General features: G+C 38.4%; 1 protein-coding gene across 1 annotated transcript in view; it reads right to left on the reverse strand.

Annotated features, from left to right (window-relative positions):
• RECK (reversion inducing cysteine rich protein with kazal motifs) overlaps positions 1–21,635 on the reverse strand; it is a 1,724,192-nt gene that overhangs the window by 984,128 nt on the left and 718,429 nt on the right. The window contains exon 6 of the mRNA XM_044065108.1: positions 9,494–9,538. Coding sequence (XP_043921043.1) covers positions 9,494–9,538 — 45 coding nt within the window. The remainder of the gene's footprint in view (positions 1–9,493; positions 9,539–21,635) is intronic.

Genomic DNA, 21,635 nt, shown 5'->3' on the forward strand with positions numbered 1-21,635 from the left:
CGATTTACATAAAAAATAAATATACATCAAGGCTGGTCAAACAAGACAATGCACTTGAGCTGCTATATATTCAAATCAACATAGGAAAAATCCAATGCCACTTCCTTGTAACCTACAGGTCCACCTCTATGACCCAGGAAACCCATACCACGTATTAGAGCTTACTGGAAACACTCACCATCCAACCCAATACCACATTCATTTGCGAATTTACTTACCCCACTATTAACTGGGAATCATATACAACACCAAACATACAGGCACAGAGATTCCTGGATTTTGTAAACACAAACTCTCTGGACCAAACTGTCAATACCACCAACAAGGGGTGCAACCATACTGGATATGATCCTCACTAATATTGGAGAGTGCTGTACACTCCCTAGTTTAATGTCTTCTCTGGTAAAGTCATACCATAAAAGGGTCTCCTTTGAAGTAAAAATAAAATCTGGAACCCCAGCTAACCCTTGAATATTCAGGAACTACTCTAAGGCTAACTTCCTACTATAAAGTGATAACCTTTCAAGCTTTCAGATCCCCATACACCTTGAGAACACTGCTACCTACACAGAACCATTCACAGAAACCCTATAAAAGCCTATTAATAGCTGCATAGAGACAGCTGTACCCACCATGAAGAAGTACAGAACTAACTCAAAAAAACAAGCCACCCTGGTGTAATCACAACATCAACAGGCTTTATAACAGAAGGAAGAAAATTATAGCAAAAATTAGGAGGTGCAGCACCCAGTAGGATAAAAGCACTCCCATCAAACTAAATAAAAAACTCAGAGGACAAATAAAGTCTACCAAAGAAAAATGTGAGTTAAATTTGGCCTTCCAGGCCAAGGACAACTGCAAGGCATTCTTTAGCTATCTCCACAACCTCAAAGGCAATACACAATTGTGTGCAGAGCTCATTATAAATGGAGCTACCTATACACAGCCAGAAAATATAGCAAACTTAATGCAGTGCCAACTTTATTCCCACTCTCTCCCCATCAACTTTCCCTCAGGAAATACCATCAAATATAACTCCCCATGATTTCACTAGGGAACAGATCCTTAATGCTCTCTCTAAGGTCAAGAACACTACATCAATGGGCCCAGACAATATCTCAAGATGCCTTCTAAATAGCTTGAAACATGACCTATCAGGACCTTTGGAATTGCTATTTAAGTGTAGCCTGCAAATAGGCTTCATGCCTCTTGAATGGAGAACAGCAATAGTCATCCCTCTGCACAACAGTCATTCCTCTGCACAAATGTGGGCCATATGTAGACCCTGGAAACTACAGACCCATAAGTCTCACTAGTCTCATATGCAAAGCCATGGAAAGAATTATCATGGACATATATAGTAAACCTCCAGACACTGGACCCAACTCAGTTTGGTTTCGTCAAGGGCAGATCATGTCTACTCAACCTGGTAGACTTCTTTGAGAAGGTCACCAAAGCAATGGATGAGGGCAAAATCATTCACACTGCCTACCTTGATCTGGCCAAGGCATCTGACACAATACCCCACTCAGGCATTGTTGACAAACTCAAGAGGTTAGGTACAAACCTGTATATCACCCGGTAGATAGCCAACTGGCTCACATACAGGACACAGAAAGTTAGAATTGGGGAGTCCACCTCTACAAAGAGGCCAGTAACAAGTGGAGTCCGTCAGGGATCAGTCCTTGGACCGCTCCTTTTTGGCATTTACTTCTCAGAAGTAAAGGCCAATGTCAGTGGTCTCTGGCTGACTAAATTTGCAGATAATTGCAAATTAGGAGCTGTCACCAAATCTCACAGTGACACTAATGTTCTCTAGGAGGGGCTGACACAGACAAACAACTGGTGTCAGAGCCAGGGACTAAAACTAAATACCAAGAAATGCATAATAGTATCTTTTGGAAAGTCATCCATCCCTGGTAACTATCACATTGACAACACAACCCATAGAGATGACCCAGTAGTCAGGGACTTAAGGACACACATCAATAGTAATCTAGCCTTTGATCATCACGTGTCTACAGTGATGAGGAAATCATTCTATTTTGTGCAACGTATAAACAAAGGTATGGCATCTAAGTCCAAGGTGAAAAGTTATTTAAAATGAATGACTGACAGTCTTGTCTTACTTACTGATACTGTTGACTGCAGCTTCTGTGTTGGTGCCTAGTTTGTGTGCTGAAACCAAAATCTAATTAGCCCACTGCTTCAGTGCCTTGTAAAAAACAAAGTCTGGTTAGTGCACATAAACTTTGCAGACTATTAACCTTTTTAGCAGTATATTATTAACTTTCTTGCGCAGAACTAAATAACTTGTCTATATAACAGAGAACACTGTAAAGATTGCAGGGTTTACAGTCCTCAAGTTTGCTCTTCATACAGGATGAAAGTGGGTTGGGAGGGTGGCTTAATGGGTAAGGTGTTTACCTTACAAACACAAGGTGCAGGGCTTGAGTCTCACAAGGGGTAATTGGCTAGGCTTAAAATGACTCGTAAGGGCAGTTAGCTTAGTACTAAACTATGAACCTATGAAGAGCAAATTTGGGGTTGGTAGGGTGGTCTAATGGTTAATGTGTTTGCCTTACAAACACAAGGTTCAGGGTTTGAGTCTCACAAGGGATAATTGGCTAGGCTTAAAATGGCTCTCAAGGGCACTTAGCTTAGTACTAATCTATGAACCTATGAACCTATGACAGATGTTCACCATTAAGCAGATCTCACAAGAAATCAAATCTGATACATATATATATATATATATATATATATATATATATATATATATATATACATTCTTATGAAAACAGTCTTTTGGGAACTCTCAAAGTCATTACTTGGGTATTTTCTGATGGCATATAGTCTGTTTATTAAACTTTTTGGGAGTCTTTCCTGTTTGAGAATGTTTCTGTATGAAAGCATTCTTTTGATACTCCCCGCACTTGATGTCATGCAGTCTTTTAATAAGCTCCTTTGTGTTCTGTTTCAAGGTGAATTATGTAACAGTCTAGGAAGTCTGTTCATTCTTGCACCTGTGTCCTTGCCTGTTTTCCTTGAAGCTTGTACCAGACACTGTACATTCAGCTGCATGTGTTTTTTTAAGGAGTTGACCTTGTCAGCATTTTTCTCAAGCTGTACCAGACTTTCTTGTTATATTTACAGATGAATGCCGTTTTATTTTATTCTTAACCCTCTAGTAAACAGAAATGCATGCATCTAACTGACTATATCATTCTACATATATTCTGGCAAACAGAAGTCTATGCATCTAACTAGGAAGCAGGTATACATGCATTTATAAATCTCTAAACATATATCTAACACAAGGAAGTCACTGTTCCATTGTATTCGGCATTCATCAGACCTATCATTGAGTACAATGCCCCTTTTGGTATGTACCTAACCAGGCATATTCAACAAATGAAACCTCATCAGACGTTCCTCACTAAGAGAATACAGGGTGTAAGTAAGATGTCCTATGCAGACCGTCTCAAGGCCCTATCCCTGTATTCTGTCTCCTACAGGTGTTTGAGGGGAGATCTATGCCTAGCATACAGGGCATTGTCAGACCCCACTCTAACGGACCTCTTGCATATCCACAAAGCAAACAGCACCAGAATTACTCATTCTAAGGACTTAAAACCTTGCCTGTGATATAAATAGGTCCTGCTGGAGATATAGGTAAGTATCCCAGGGACTACCACATCTATGGAACAGGCTCCCCATCCATGTGAAGCAGAGTGCCTCCCTAACCCAATTCAAATGCAACTTGGACAATTAGATGGGAAACCAGAAATTCATCGCTGGTTTGGCACCTATGCCTCTAATGGATACAAGTAACCTGTAAATTGTACATCTCACAGGCCCATGCTTACACTTATCAAGGGTATCAGAACTTGTCAGAGATTTGGGATGCATAGCTAGGCTTAAAAAGGTCCTTGTGGTTGTTAGCCTAGTAAATACCTATGAACCTCTGAACCTATAATCAATATTGACATAGGAAATCTTCATACACTGGACCCACCCCAGTTTGGTTTCATCAAGGGCAAGTCATACCTACTTAGCCTGGTGGACTTCTTTGAGGAGCTCATCAAAGCAATGGGTGAGGGCAAAATGGTTCATAATGTGTACCTTGACCTGGACAAGGCATTTGACACAATCCCCCACTCAGGGATTGTTGACAAACTTAAGAGGTTTAGGTACAAACCCTTCTGTCACCCAGTGGACAGCCAGCAGGGTCACACCCAGGACCTAGGAAGTCAGAATTGGGGAGTCCACCTGTACAAAGAGGCCAGTCACAAATAGAGTCTCTCAGGGATCAGTCCTATGACTGCTCCTTTTTGGCATTTACTTCTCTGAAGTCAAGGTTAATGTCAGTAGCCTCTGGCTGACTAAATTTGCAGACGACTGCAAATTAGGAGCTGTCATTGAATCACCCACTGACACAAATGTTCTCCGGGAAGGGCTGATACAGACAAACAACTGGTGCCAGAGCCATGGACTAAAGCTAAATACCAAGAAATGCATAATAGTATCTTTCTGGAAGTCATTCACCCATGGTAACTATCATATTAACAACATATCCCTAAGAGATAACTCAGTACTCAGGGACTTCGGGACACACATATACAGTAATCTAGCCTTTGACCATCAAGTGTCTATAGTAGTGAGGAAATCATTTTATGTTGTGCAACTTATAAACAAAGGTAGGCCTAAGGAAGTCAGTGTTCCACTGTATTCGGCATTCATCAGACCTATCATTGAGTACAATGCCCGCTTTGGTATGTACCTAGCCATGCATATCCAACAACTGGAAAGTCCACAGAGGTTCCTCACTAAAAGAATACAGGGCATAAGTAACATGCCCTATGCAGACTGCCTCAAGGCCCTATCCCTGTATTCTGTCTTCTACAGGCTCTTGAGGCGAGATCTATGCCTGACATACAAGGCATTGTCAGACCACACTCTGATCTTCAACTTGGATATTCACAAAACAAACAGCATCAAAATTACCTATTCTAAAGACTTAAACCTTGCCTGTAATTTAAATACAATCTGCTGGAGAGACAGGTATGTATCCCAGAGACTACCCCTTCTCTGGAACAGGCTACCTATACATGTGAATCAGAGTTATTCCCTAATACAATTCAAGTGTAACTTGGACAAGTGGATGGGGAACAGGAAATTCATCCCTGATTTGGCACCTATGTCTCTAATGGACACAGGCAGTCTGTAAATGGTTCATCTCCCAGGCTTCTGCTTGTAAATGTTTCACCTCTCAAGCCTCTGCTTACACTAATCAAGCAAGGGTATCAGAACTTGTCAGAGATTTGTGATGCATGGTTAAGCTTAAAAAGGCACTTGTGGTTGTTAGCCTAGTAAGCACCTATGAACCTATGAAATGCCATGAGACCAAAAATCCTGAGGTATTCCTTTGCAGTGACCAAGCCTGAGAGGCAAACCTTAGAAATGGATGTAGATAAAAACTGTAAAATTAAAGCTCTTTGAAGTGAGTGTCTAGTTCACATCCCAGAATCTTAGAGATTCCCTGGCTCAGTTTGCCCCTTTCATCACACTTTTTTGATCATCTTCAGCAGAGGGACTAAACACTAAATCTCTATCCAAGGAAGAATTTAAAATCCCATGTATCATCTGGGAGGTTCTGAGAATGCAGCTATGCAAATCTCCTCAAAATAATACCAGCTGCCAGGCATTAACTGACCTAGGCAGCTGCCTAGGGCCCATGCTGTCTGGGAGGCTTCAGCTTCAACAAAAAAAAAAAAATCTGTAAGTAAAATACCCCTGAAGGCACCTTTCATAAACACAGCCAGAAATTAGGACTCCAATGGAGAACTTCCTTACAAAGCCCCAGAAATCCTAATGTCATGTAAACCCGCATGGGAAGCTGAGGAGATACACAGCAATAGGATGACTGGATATGCAGCACAGATCCACTGTGGTGAGTGTACAGCTCTTTCCTTTAGAGCAGGTGTTTGTGTGTGTGTGTGTGTGTGTGTGTGTGTGTGTGTGTGTGTGTGTGTGTGTGTGTGTGTGTGTGTGTGTGTGTGTATGTGTGTGTGATGTCCCATTTATGGGCACATTCTAGTTAAGTGACTCTGCTCAGAGTCAAACCCTGAGCCTTAATAACTAAGGGGAGGCAAATGCCTTAAACCTCCACATCAACTGCCAGGTCTCCTTTAACTTTATTTTATGTTTTGTTAATCATTGAGGATTGAAATCTGTCACTTTTATGCACAGAATTTTAAAGCTGTGTTGTTCAATGTCAGTGGTACAGAAGGTAGCACACTTGCTTTTGGTGCAGAATGTTGAGTTCTCTTCCCACGACAGGTAGACTGACAGCTGTCACTAGTGTGAAGCATAAGGGGGATGAGGTTGCTGTACTGAGTGTGTCTTCTTTTGTATGAGATGCCTACTAACTATCAACCTGTTGTAGGTTTGACAGACACCCCCTAGTGCAATATTACTAGCACACCTTTTTTTTCTTTATGTAACACAGGCAATTTATCCTTCAAGGGCAGAAAGCACTTAATTTGTAGATGAAATACAGAAATGCAAAGTTATTTGCCAGTAGCAACTTCTTCATTAGTTATAGTTCTCTTTAATGTGAAATTATTCAGATGACTTTTACTTCTGCATGGAATGTGCATATTGACTGACATTGGTGGATTGTAATGACAGACATTTGAGTGGCCTTTTATCATTGAAATGTACTAAAATGGGTAGTTTTGTCATTATAAGTTCATGTTTTATTTCACTACCTACTGGTAAAATGTTCAAAACTACACATTTAAAACACAATCTAACAAGTAGTGGTGTATTATCCAAGGTGTATTATCCAAGGAATACAATGTAACACAATCAGGGAGGTGAAACAAAGACCACATGCATTTATGCATGGTCCTAAAAGGGCATGCAAGGGACCCATGGTCTGAAAACAGCCCCCAGGTAAACTTAATCCACCACTAGCTAAATGCGAATGTTGGTTCCAATGCAGTTTCAATGAACTTGAGTTTCAAAGATAGGGACGTTTACTGTTTGTTCATGCTAACTCTATTTTCATTGTGAAACTGTATTGTTTTGTTTAGCACATGGCTATCAGTGTTTGAGCTATAACATTTGAAATAAAAGTTTACATTAAATCCAAGTATCAGTAATCATTGTAGAAGTAAAGAAAATAATATGCACACTGACAGGTCTGAAGAGTGTTTATGGTAACTGAGGAAAATAGCCAAGTAATGGGACACTGGAATGGCTGTGGGGGGGGGGGGGGGGTGTACTGATCTATTATCCTACCTAGGGTTCCATTTAGCCATGATCTAGCTCTGCCAGTGGCCACAGCCCTGGAAGAAGAGTCATAGACACACAATATAAATAATGAGTAGTGAGCTGTGCAATAGAAGAAACTAAGTTATTTAAACCAGATTTTTCTTCAGAAGAAAAAAAATGCAGATAAAACATTCCTCATACTGTCACAATTTGTCTGAACAAATTAAAATATGAGCATGACAATTCAAAATTCTGAAAATCAAAGTTGCAAAAGTATACACCTTTTTTTCCATAACTATCAAAAAAAATTCCCATACTTATCAGGAAGAGTAAGATTGGGATTGCATAGCAGCAGTGGGATCAACTAAAGCTATAGCTGTTGGGTCAGGTTTGGCAAAAGTGTATATAACAAGTTTAAAGACTGAGGAACATTACACATCCAATTTGCCATTTTAGAGGCAGCTAGCTGCTGACTATCAGGAAAATTGCAGGCAGAAACGCATACATCCTATAAAGGAGACAGAATAGGAGGAATGGGTGTAGGTTCTGGAAATTCTTTCTGTAATAATTCATAGTATTTTGGAGGGACTGAGAAACTTTAGTGGTCTCCCACTGAAAATGTTGATATATTCTAGCAACAGCTTCAGAAAAAAGACCCATCCCCAACAGGGAGAATCAGAAACTGAGCACTTGTCTGTGTCTGAATCAGAAATCTGAGGAAAAACCCTACATCTGTCCCTGCATCTTACTGTTGAGATTCAAAATCATGAATCTTTTCAGGAAAAGAGGAATCCCTCTTTCTTTTACAAAAAGCTATTTAACAAGAAGGATCAATAGCCTGAATTAAACCCTGAGCCAATTACAGTAAACTACTCCTATCCCCAGAAAATTGAGGAGGAACAGATACAGCTTGATTTTCTGTTTCTTTTTGAGAGAAAAAATTGTGCCATTCGTGTTATTAATGGCAGCAGTAGCCTTCCCAGGGATAAGCACAGCATTCTGACACAATAGGGAAACTTTCCCTGTCCCCACTCCCAGGACTGACAAGAGTGGCTCTTTCTTGCCCATTGAGGGGATCAAAACAGCTGCAAAGGATGCGGCTAACCCTTGGTCCATAGTGACTGTAGTTTCTACACCAGAGGGATCCTGGGAAAATGATCAGTGGTCTGAGGTGCAACAAATGGTCACAGCAGAGTGAATTACCTGTGGCTAAGGGAAATTGCTAGACTGCTGTGATGGCAAAGGCTGCTTATTTTTTTTTTCTTTTTGTGGCTGGAAAAAGGACCAACAGTGGGACTAGTAGTCTGTTTCATGGTCTAGCTGAAAATGGTGCCTATTTCCCATGGAGGACAAGCAACAATTGCCAGTAGATACTACCAGTCCACAAAGGTTAATTTTTGACAGAAAAACACAGTAAAAAGCACTTTTAAAAACACTATGCCTGTCCCACAGATGTAAAATAAATACCATTTCTCTACATACAAATGTTTTCAGTTACTTTATACCACTTTTAAACTGACAGAAAAAAACAAACACTGTGTTTAAAAGCATGTTACAGTTTCAAGAAAGTCACATAACACTCCCTGAAGCTTTGGAAGCGGGCTGGCTGTTACTCATATAACTATGGGCTACTGCAACAGTGATTGATATAATGAACATCACCTGTTCTGCCTAAGTTTTAATTCCAATTACTTGATTCTGCTTTTCTCTGCAGAATCACTTCAAAGGAGAGGTCCTCCTTCTCACTGCAGTGTGCAATCATGCCAAAGTTGATGACATTAATAAAAGGTGTAAAGACTATCCCAAAAACGTTTCTGGATAGATAGGAAATGCAGTTTCATTTGACAGAACCTGCATTTACACAGTCTGCATTTTTGGTCAATCACCCTAAATCAATACATTAAAATGCAACCTTACACAGTTGCTATAACTTTGTGCTGAAATGTAAAAAAACCCTAAACACCCTAAATCCATACAATACCATAAAACAATCTGCTTCCATTGGAATTATTCTTTGTTTATATGTATACAATTCCTAAATATTCTAAATAAGTATAGTACTTCATGAGACTGGCATAATAACTGCAATAATTTTATGGCAATATATAGTAAATCTCAACCACCATTTACACAGTTCAAAATGCAGTGCCGAAACTTACAGAATGAACAAGTGCTTAATGTTTTTATTCACACAGAAATAATAAATACGCACCTCCTGTTCCTTTCCACAAGATTTTATGTCATTCTTGGAAGATGCCTAGAAAATAAATAGGTATTAAACAAAATTATCACAAATACCAAAAGTATCCAAAAACATGCAGTGTTATAATTTGCATTATACTGATGTAAAGACTCTACAAGTCAATGACTACTAGGGATTAATCACACCAAGGAGAGGATGTCTTCTGCCTAGAGTCTCTGTAGGTCCCCTTCTGTCCACTTGAGTTTTGCTGGGATCTATGCTTTCCTCTCACATGCTAAAGACATACTAATTAGTCAGTTGGCAATTCTACAAACTGCTCGCAGGTGTTTGTGTTCATGTGAGTGCATTTGTGTTTCCTAATAAACTGCCCCATCCAGGGCTGATTCTCTGCTACATGCCTGTTGCTAGATGGTACAGGCTTCAGCTCCCCCATGACCCTGTAAAGGGCAAAGTAGTTATCACAGAATGACTGAATGAAAGTTATTACTGCTGAACAAAAATTCCAGAATATCTAGCTGTTTTTTTTGTGTGTAAATTGAAAAAACGTATACTTTGTAGGGGAAATAACTTGCTTAATTTATACTGTATATGCTGGAAGGTAATTTTCTACATATGAAACATTTTTCCATCCCACCCTGCATATCTGCTGCTGTATGACTAGCACTGTTTGTGTTGCCATAATCTAGGCATCATCTATGCCTTTCCAAATATGATGCTTAAAGTATCAATGTTCTCTAAATTATATAGTACATAACATGCAGTGTACCTATAGAGAAATAACTTCAAAATTTTACTTGTGATGTCTATCCCTTTCCAACACAGTATTCAACAGGCTTAATTATTGTCAGCTCATACTAATCTTACCATTAAATGATCTGATGAAGCCTCTCCAGTTCACTAATTTTTTATCACTCTGTCACCATGTCTATTTAGGCTCCTCCTATGTGTTTTCCAGGTATGTCATTCTTGGATTCTTGGTACCAGACTAAAAATATAATATACCCGACCATTCCCTAAACCTTCCCTGGGCCCTATATATTTGCCTTCCGTTTCACTTTCTATACTGACACTATTGTAGAAGGCTTTTAATCTAAAAATAGATCTGAATTTCCTTTTAATCCTTCTGGAAACATTAAAACAAATCAATACAGAGATGAGTTTCAGATCCAAACTCCAGAATGCCTCAGTTTCAGCCAATTATTAATTTTTATGTCTTACTATCTAAATGTATATATATTTTACACTTTTGTTAAAAGTTCTGAACCACAGATGTATTCCTTATAATTAGTATATTTTCTCTTTCATATGCTATACTGAATGAATGTTCTCATCAGCCTCTGAGCATTTTTTTGATGTATTAAACTGAGGAAATCTACTGAGCAAGTGATCTACCCATGATGATGGGGACTCAGATTTGTGTAATAACCCAGGTGCTGAATGACTGCTCAGGGGACTAGAAGAAATGAGCAGCCTTGAGTAGATTAGCCACATTAGTGATAAAAATTGCTAAGGTGAGTGGAAGCCATATGCCTATTATATGAGAACAGGATGCCGTGGTAGACTATGGGGCTCCCCTTACAGCTGCATCATAAGGAGGTCTCTCCTTGCTGTCCTCTCACTTTATCAGAATGTAAAAATAAGCAGTGATGGGGCTATAGGCAGAGGTGTGATATCAGATAAATACACTATGTGCTAAACCAAACAAAATGAAAGAATGTTTATTATCGTGAATAATGCACAGGACTGGTCTTCTACCTTCTGCGTAAATCATGAGTTACAGCCTTTATCCCTTCACCCCTAAAATAATAATCATGCTGTAAAGCCACTTCTATTTTAATCGTGTTAGTTTTTAGAATAAAGATTCAGGTGACAAGCCTAAAAATATAAAAAATGTATGTTAAATGATTATTAAAGAAACAGTTACAAATATATAGTATTTTATTTGCTAGACTGTAATAAATAAAATACAGAAACAGGGGCATTGGTGGCAGATGAGGATGCGCACTAGCCCACAAACAATTCCTGTTTCTTGCTACCTAAATAAGTCTTCAGTCTTATTTACAGCATGTAACTGCGTTCTTCCCACCTTACTAGAATTAAGACATCTGTCCAGTTCATTCCCAGTAAGACAGTGAAAACTGTTCTGTTAGCACAAACTATTTTCCAGAAAACATATTGATTACAAGATAGAAACCCTTATCAAGACATCACAAACAAATCAAATCAAGTGAATTTAGAATTTTGTTAGCCCAGGAACACAGGACACCTTTTGAAACAAATGAACAGGATGACATTAAAGAAAATATTTTGCTACATTGTACATACTACCTGGAGTGTAATTTCCATATCAAACCAGTCTGTCCACTACTTGTGGTGTCATATGTGATATTAATTCTCTTTCAAGAAGATTAAGTAAAGCTAATAAATAAGAGTCACAATCTAAAGTGAAAAGAGTACCTACATATGGAAAAAGACGCCACAGACCTCATATCTCTATCTTGTTCACTCCCATACCTGCCAACCATCAAGCATCCCCTAAACAGACTTGGCTTATGTGTTCATCATACAAGGAACATAGCAGTACAGAACAAGAGAGACAAGCTATTCATCGGGGTCATCATACAATCATACAAGCAGCCATGGGAGCTGCTTTTCCCCTCACTAGTATTCTAACAACTGATGGCATTTCTATAGGGCCTAATTCAACCCCTGATGGTAATGCAGACATGTGTATCATTGCAGAGACGATGCATACATTTCTATCCACACCTGTGGGCTCTTGGCATGCTGACATGGACTACCATCTTCGACATGGGGTAGCTGCCGCTCACATCTTACTTGATTCAGGCTCCTTGCTCATAGAAGCCTCCATTTACACCAGAACAACAAGGCTAGCCAGCAAGGACTCCCCCATGGGTAAGCTGCACACCACTCATCCCCCCCCCATCATGGCCACTATTTGAACTCTGGTTGAGTAGACTGGAGTCAGGACTTCATCATTTTGCCCCATACATCAAGAATTCTATATGCTTGATACAATTAATATCAGAAGAACAGAAAAAAAGTTTTGTTGTCTTAAAGTTACATTTGCAGATCTTTATCATAGTGCTAAACAAGATATTAATCTAATAACTGAAATTACATGATTTAGATTTTCTATGGCATTTTGAAAGTATGGTATCACTGTCTGATGCATACCTTCTTCACATTTAAACATAATTTTGTAATGAAGAGTCTGAAATTAATTAACAGTGAAGCCTCCTTCAACCAGATCTACACAAAACTGTTAGCAAGTTTATATCAAGAACATAATAATAATAATAACAGTTATTTTTTTCAAATATTCATAGCTCTAAACACTGTTGTGATGATTTGCTGTTTATGTGCAATACGGTGGTAAAGCTACTCGCATAGCTTGAGAGCTATTTTAACAACAACATGGTAATTTACATTACTACGCCTGACTGGTTTTGGAGGCCAAGTTCATATGAAGTCACATGTCTAACATCTGCAGGAGGTGCAAGCTGTCAGGTTGACCATGTACACAGTAACTTACATCAGGTACACAGACAAGGCTAGCTGAGGTAGACTAACCTCTTGTCTAAATCAATAAACAGAACACAACTGACTGTGCTAATAGCCACCAAATTATATATAAATCAAAAGATGTTTAAGGTTCAACATGTTCAACATCTTGCAGCATATTCTCATACATACTACACTTCCAGTTCCAGTCAGCCAGAGTCAATGTTTTCTGCTTTACTTTACTAAAGTATTTTTTTTTACATTTTTCCTGCTGAATTACCTTATTTTATTATTTTAAAATATAAAATTAGCTTGGCTGGATACTGGAATGTAGTTAAGTGGCCATTAACTAAATACTGTGACATATACCTCTCAACTGTCCAATTTTTCACAGAATGTCCAGATTTTGCCTCATATTTTTAGTGTGTCCCTCATAAAATTTGTGTTTTTTGGCAAATCATGAAGTAGTGAAGTCAACTAATAATGACACACATTTAAGTTTCAGACTTTATATCCTTCAGAAAAATGCATGCTAACACAAAACCTATTATTCCAACAACTTTATAAGTTTACAGGAGCAATATTTAAATTCTGTCCCTATTTTTGGACCTTTGTACCCTCCCAGCCATTATTTAGGCTTTGTTCAGATTTCTTGCACCAAGAGGTTGAAAGGTATACTGTGAAAGTATACTGCATTTCCATGTCCATCTTTGAGTATAGTTGCTCTGTACAGCATGAAGACCACTGACTTACTGAACTTTCATCTTCAGCAAAGGTTGGCTTGCATCTACAGTTTTATCTGTAATGTAGGACTGACCACTTTACATGTTTTTCGACATCTGTAAAATTATATTCTAAATCTGAGAAAATATCAGTTTTGTGCTGTGGCATGAAGCTTTAATGAGTTCCAACCGATTACTCCAAATTTACCCCTGGAAGTAGACAGAAGTATTTGGTTATTTGCAAATACATTTTACGAGTAGTTACAGCAAAGATGCTCACTAACCAAGATAAGTACTGTTAACTTCAATGACTGGAATGATAGCCTGGGGAACATGTGACAGGAAAGGTATTCAGAGCTATAGCTTCTCAAAGGCATTTTTTCTGTTATCTGATTACCCAGTTACTAAGATTTGAATGCAATGATTTTTTTACACTTGGTATTTACAGTAATAACTTGCTTGGTTTAATTTGTATAACTTTTGCTTTTGGTGATTGCTGACTGCTTTGGATATGCAGCTATGGAATTATTCTGTTATGGTCACAAGTATTAGGCTACTAATAGATGCCACATGCATTCATCCACAATCTTCTATTTGCAATTTTCCTTCTTAAACTTGTTTGAGTCACATATTACTGAAAGTCTGCCAGTTCATTAATGGGACAAAGTTTTGATCTTATAACTAATTTTAACAAATGTGTTTATGATCCCAAGATAATAAATGGGAAATACACATAACTGAGAAGAAATTAAAATAAGTATTTATGCCTGCAGTCATAACTGGACTGATAGGACTATGTATTAATTAGGATTAACTGTGCCTTTCTACGATTCACTCCCTATTTTCTTACAGGAAATAGATTAAATAACCAGTGGGATCCCAACTCTTTGTTAGAGGGAGAGTACAGATGCACAACTTGTGTAATGTGTAGAGTACACATTTGTTTTCTATTTATTTGCTTAAATATGACATGATTTTGAATTAACTACTGAGTGTGCTTAATGGTAATAACCTCTCCTTGTATCATGATGTTACAATTTAAGAAACACTTAAAGCATTCATCCCTACACTGCTGAATCCACTGTTTGCTGCTTCACTCTTACCAGTCTACTCGGATAGCTACCTTGTCTCATTCAAGCCTACAGCACTTAAAAGGCAGTGCTTTTGCTACAATATGACTTAATTGTGGTACTGACTTTGCTGTGTTCATTGTCACCAATAAGCAGTTTAAAGGTGACAGAATGATTTCAACTAAACATGCAAGGCAAAAAGCTGCTTTACAAAATTCAATCGAAAATATTTTTCTCACGTTTAAATTTTCTTCATCTCTAAGGTCTAGGCGGTGACTGTCCAGCCTGCTAGCGGGCACCTCCTCACTACCTATTAGTGCATGTTAATAAGTTAAATATTCCCATAATTCTCTAGGCTATGGCACATGGAATGTTACTCAACTGGTAGGGTCAACCATAGTAAGCAGATGTAAGGTGAAGAGGTGCTCAACTTCCAGAAAAGTACCTGTTGAGTGGGTAAGCATATTGGATAAATCATCACTTTTCAGGGTTTAACTGGAAGCACTATCTAGTTAACTGACTTGATTAGAGTCACATCATAGACAAATGAAGGTGGAAGGAGTCAAACCTTGTACCAAGAACATAGGAAGCAGCTCAGTAACAGCTCAAAGCTTTAGTCCTGTACATTATCTGCCAGACTGACATATATATATATATATATATATATATAGGCTTAATTAAGCTACATACCTTCACAACCTGCATTTCCCATTTATTATCTTGGGATGCATTTGATTTAATATCAAAACTTTGCCCCGTTAATGAACTGGCAGACATTCAGTAATACAGTTCCTCTCTAGCACTGAGATTTTCAGTTCCATCTTGTTAAGCTGTGTGACTGCCGTTCACACACCAGCATTTCCATAGTAAAATAATGCACCATTTGTTTTCTACAGGTAACATTTCCCCAACTCGTTTAAACCCTTTAATGACAGACTACTGTGTAACGGGGACAGGAAAAGTGAGTCCAGCAGTATTAAGCAATGAAGGTACACAGAGGCAGAAGAATTGTGGAAGATACTTGGCACTTGAATTTAAATCAAGGGAAGAGTCCTTCAGCTGTGATCAAACAGTACTTTATGGATTGCCCTGATTACCAAGCACTGAAAAAGGCCAGAAAAGATGCACTAAACTTAGGCTGTCTTACCTTCTCTTGGCTGGACAGTAGTATTCAGTGAAATCAATTCTTTTGCAGCCAAAATCATACACTGCAGCATGGAATATTTGAATTCTGATGGATGTCAAATATATATAATTACCAAAAAGTAAAAATAAGAAATATGTACTCTTTGTATCAGTAAAGACTGAAGAATGATCATGCAAAGGACCCATTGTGAATGAAGTCATTTGGCTGTTTAGATCTGAATTGGGCCAGAAGTCTTTTGTTTTCACTGGAAGTACAAAGAATCTGGAATAACAGCAAGTCCTTGCTAGTCTGCTAGGACTTCCTGGATGACTCTTTCAACAAGGTGCCTATGCATATAATGTTTCTGCCAGCATGAAACTCCAACAAGGACAAATACTGTGAGATGGCTGGGTACAGGAAAAAGATACTGTAGCCTTCAGTTGTGCTCTCCATAGTCCACATCTCCTTGGCTATCTTGCACCATCCTGGAAGTATGAATCTTTCCACACCATCTCTGAAGAAAGGCAGTCATAGAAAGTGTAAAAACTGTTTGTGATCTGCCTGGGGCTGACTACAGGCTGCGTGATAACATCAAATACCCTAGTCTTTGAGCCACTGGCTTTTGTGGTCCCAGATGGGGGGCTGTTGGAACCTAGCAGCACCCTATTGCTGGGTTACAGGCAGTGGTAAACAGAGGCAATTGCTGGATGGCTCATCTGTATTCCAGCTAATGAATGCTGTGCAGAATGAAACTGGATACATGCAGCCATAAATGTTTCCGTTTTTATCTTCATCCCTTTCAAGTGGTAATAAATATCGGGTTTCAAAAGTAAGGGGTCTTGAAAGGGAATGTGAATAAAGATTGTTTTAGTGTCTTCTGCAACAGCTGTTAAATGCAGCCAGGAATGCTGGTGAATGACTTTGCTGGATCTTATCACCCCTTCCCACAACATTCTAGGCCATGCCGACCATGAGGTTGCCGAGCATTATGGAGGTCAAAGCATGTGCTTAACGGAATCGTTGTGAGAACTACCAGGCATTCCAGTCATAATATAATACATTTCATCCAACAAATCATAGTGAATTTAGGACACATAGGCCAAATAATTTAGTATCTTAACTGACTGCATGGTGAATTCATCAGTTTCCTGGGACTCTTGTATGGTGGGAGGACAGATGGACTTTGAGAAGTCAGACATTTTGTCAGAGTTGCAGCACATATAGTTATATCTTATTCTGGGTCTCCTCCCCTCTAAGGTAATATATGGGAGGGCCTTCGGTGATACCAAAGTCACTGTATCTGAAGTCCCCCAAGCCATGTCTGTGGCATCTTGTAAGATACCAAAAAATGCTGGGGCTATGCAAAGACACCGTTGCACAAATATGCATGCTTTCTGAAGCCTCCTTTGCAAGGATGACATTGGCTCTGTGGGTCATTTACCCCAGCTGTATTATCTACAGCACCTCTCCAAATGTAGGATTCACTGATAGAGGAGGAAGAGAAAAAACAACTCTATCCTCCCCATCCTTCTCTGCCATATCTTCTCTGAGTGAATCTAACTCTGGATTAATACAGTGAATCTTTCAGAGACAATTTCTAGGCCATTTTGGGAGAACAGATCCTGTTTCAGACAAGCGAGTTCATTTTGCTAGTATGGACACTTCCACCTGGAAATAGACTAGGGAAACTGTAAGAAATAAAGCTATAAGTGGTGGAGAGGCAAGAAGGGCTGGAAATACTAATGGACAATTCATGTTGATAGAAATTACAGTTATATAAGCAAACTTAACACAACAGTAGATATTTGAATTGTAGTATACTTTTTCAGTATGGTCTAAATGTTTTTATTTTTATTATAACAATATCCAGTAACAAAAAGGCACAGCACGACCATCCATATAAAACAGAGTTTATTGCATCAAGCTTTCGAGCTGAAACTCTTTTTCAAGAATGAATCAATACATTACAACCACAGAATAAATATATAACACCAGCCAATCACATAACTTAACTCATAAACACATTATATAATTATGCAATTTATATAATTAATATAATTAACTAAACCTAGTTTATTAAAAAAAATTAATTAAAGACAATAGTCAACTTAATAATGTACTAAAAATACTTCATTACAACCTAAAAATGTCATAAGACAAATACAGTATTCTAACTGACATATGGTTGTCTTAATTTCAAAATGGGTTTATTAATGTTAGTTTTATTAAGTCCTGGAATCACATCAGATCTAAAAATGTTTATCCATTTGTATTCTGCTCTCTCTGTGTCATTCACAATGCCCCCCCTTATTCTTGCAATCTCTCTGCAGTATCCTAAATTTATATGCATGCTCATTTCCACAATGCAAAATATGCTTACTAAGTGCATTTGTCTCAACCCCTCTTCTTATGTCAGATAAATGGGTGGCAATTATCACCTTAAATTTGCAGTTAGTTCTTCCACTGTAAAAACATAAACATTTCACACAATTAGCCAAGTAAACTAAATTTTCACTATTGCACGTCCCAGATGCCTTAAAAATAAAATTGGCTTGTGTTATGGGATGTATAAATTATGTTTCCATATTAATGAACTTACAAAAATGCAGTTATAACAGGGGACTGTCCCCTTGTTAAATCTATGTAGCTCTTCATTTTTACCAAAATCTTTATAGCAGTTGTTTAAGATTCTTCTCTTTCTTATATACAAAATAGGGCCTTTCTCCTACTATTTTCCTAGCATTAACATCAGAACTAATCTAGTACATTATTAAGTTGACTATTGTCTTTAATGAAGTTTTTTAATAAACTAGGTTTAGTTAATTATATTAATTCTATTAATTGCATAATTATATAATGTGTTTATGAGTTATGTTATGTTATGTTATGTGATTGGCTGGTGTTATATATTTATTCTGTGGTTTTAATGTATTGATTCATTCTTGAAAAATAGTTTCAGCTCGAAAGCTTGATGCAATAAACCCTGTTTTATATGGATGGTCGTGTTGTGCCTTTTTGTTACTGGATTTAATTTTGTGTTGGTTCATTAGTACATCTAGCTGTTGTACACCTGTTTCTTGGACTTTATTATAACAATATGTAACTTTATTGAGCTTTTCTCCAGTCAGACCATCCCAGTAATCAAACATAAATAAATCACTGTTACAGAAGTCTAAGTTATATGGGACATATTTTAGCAAAGATGGATGACTGACCAGCTTCCAAAGCTCTAAGGAACCTTCCACTTGCCCTAACTATTAAACAACTTGAGCAGAATTGAATAAAGACAGTGGTTACAGTGCAAAATCTCAAAACGTTCTTACCTCAGAACAAGGGAGACCAGAGCCCCTCCTGCTCTGCATGTGCTAGGAGAAGAAAGGAATGATAAAAAAAAAACTACCTGAAAGAAAAGTCAATAAAAAGAAATGGGAAGGAAAGAATGAGGTGGGGAGCAAGGGTGTTTGCACTCCAACAGTGATAGTCAAACATCTACCGTTGTGGTAAGTTTATTTGCACAAATGTACTAAGATCACTGTTACAGTAACCTAAGCTAAATGTGACAAATACCAGAGCTTAGAAAGAAAGGGTGTGGGAGAAGAGTCAGTGCCTAGGAGCTCTTGGAGAATAGTCATAGCAAAGACTGCTGTGGCTATAAGGAAGGAATCCAATTTGTAATGTTTTGTAAAGGTATGAACAAAAAAAAAAAAAAGTTGCTACATCAAGAAGATTTCTATAGTCTACTCCTTTTCAAAAAGCTACACAGTAGTCACAGCACTAATAGAGTGAGCCCTGACTTTGCCTGAAAGTGTTTTATGTTAAGAATAACAGAAAGATTAGCCTGAGACAACCATTTAGAAATTGTCTGTTTTGGCATTGATTGTTATTTTTTCTTACATTCACACGAAATCAACAGCTGGTTAAAATTCCTGCAGGATTTTGTTCTGTCAACGTCTGTCTGAGTTGTCTGTGGGCATCCAGAGTGAGAAGAATTCTCTCACCCTTATTTGTGTTTTGGAAATGAAACAGTGAGATGAATTGCCTGGCTCAATGTAAACAATGAAACCACCTTAGACATGAAAGAGGACTTGGTCCTCAAAGATATTATATTTTTGTTAAAGATGAGATAGGATTGAATCACCATAACAGCTTATAACTCAGATACTCTTCTTGTAGACACCAGAACAGTGAGTAAAGATAAGAACTATAAATCAGCCTCTTCAGTAGGTTCAAAAGGAAAAGGTGTAAGTTTTTCCAGTACAAAATTAAGATCCCAAGAAGGACTTACCTGTCTTGCAGGTGGACAGATACATAATACCCCATTCAAAAACTGTTTCACTTGAGATAGGTTAGAAAGGGGGAAAACATGGGCAGACAAGCAGAGAAGGCTGAAAGGTGACTTGACAGAACAGTAAGAAAGGATAGACGATAATAACTCATACAACTAATGTAGATTCAGAGGTATCTGAACATTAAAAGGGGCTTGGTTCTTGCTTTGGCACTGACTACAAAATCTTTCCCACTTAACCATATATGATTTTCTAATAGCAGGTGTCTTTGACTCCTTTAATACCTACTGCACATGCTCAGAAAACATGATCCTAAAAGCTATTAAAATTCTATCATTTAAACAGTTAAGCTGAAGAAATAGAAGGCTGGGGTAGATCAACAAATCCATGTCTTGTGTAAGTCCATCCAGTGAGGAAGCTTGTGGTAACTGCCTTTGCCCATTTTCAAAAACAGGGAGAACCACTGTTGCCTGGGCCAAAACAGGGTTAACAAAATTTTCCTTCAAGAATCCTTCTGAGTCTTTAGAAGAACTCTGGTTATGAGAGGAAAGGCATGCAGGAATATCCTTGCCCCTGGGAATGAAAAGACACCTGTTTTCCAGGCCTTTGTGCAAGAAGTCTTGCTGTAAAACTTCTTTTAACTGTGTGCTGAGAATTGAAGTAAAAGATCTACTTGAGGAGTTCCCCATAGCTGGGTGAATTCCTGGAAGAGCCTCAGGTGAAACTTCCATTTGTGGGGTCTGTCCCGATCCTGCTCAGCTTGCCTGCTACAAAATTCTGCTCTGACAGAATGTTAGTAGCCTTTAGGGATAGAGTGTGCTCCCAGACTACCATAGCTTGAATGCAAAGGGGGGGTATCTGGTGTCCCCCTGTTTGTGTATGCACCACAACACTGTGATTAATAGTAGTAGGCCTGGAATCCAAAGATGGTTTACAGATCTGAGAACATTTATGAGTGACATAATTTCTTTGCCATTTATGAGCTTCAGTTTGTCCTGCTGTTTCCACAGACCCTGGACTTTAACCCCTTTGGATACAGCTCACCAAGCAAAATCTAAGGCATTTGTGGTTACAGCCTGAGTCTGGGAAACAAGGATAAAAGGGAGACCTGGGTTGAGAGATAATTAATTCACCCATCAGAGTATCTCCCTTTTGACATGCCCCAGGATCTGAAACTAAACAAGAAGCTAAGAGGTCTAGTAAAGTTCAGCAAGGCCAAATGCAAGGTCAAGATAGCCTCTCATGCTCAGAACAATCACAAGGCCTTCAGCTATGTCAGGAACCTTAAAGATAACACTCAAAAGTGAGCAGAACTAGTCATAAATGGCACAACCTTCACTGACCAGGGTGACATTGTGAATCTACTGGTTGATAAATTTAGCTTTATCTTCACTCCCCTCCCCCACTGCCCCTTGTGAAATC

The sequence above is a fragment of the Protopterus annectens genome, chromosome 3.part0 (genome assembly GCF_019279795.1).
Source record: "Protopterus annectens isolate FY-2018-M chromosome 3.part0, PAN1.0, whole genome shotgun sequence".
In the NCBI taxonomy this organism is placed as follows: Eukaryota; Metazoa; Chordata; order Ceratodontiformes; family Protopteridae; genus Protopterus; species Protopterus annectens.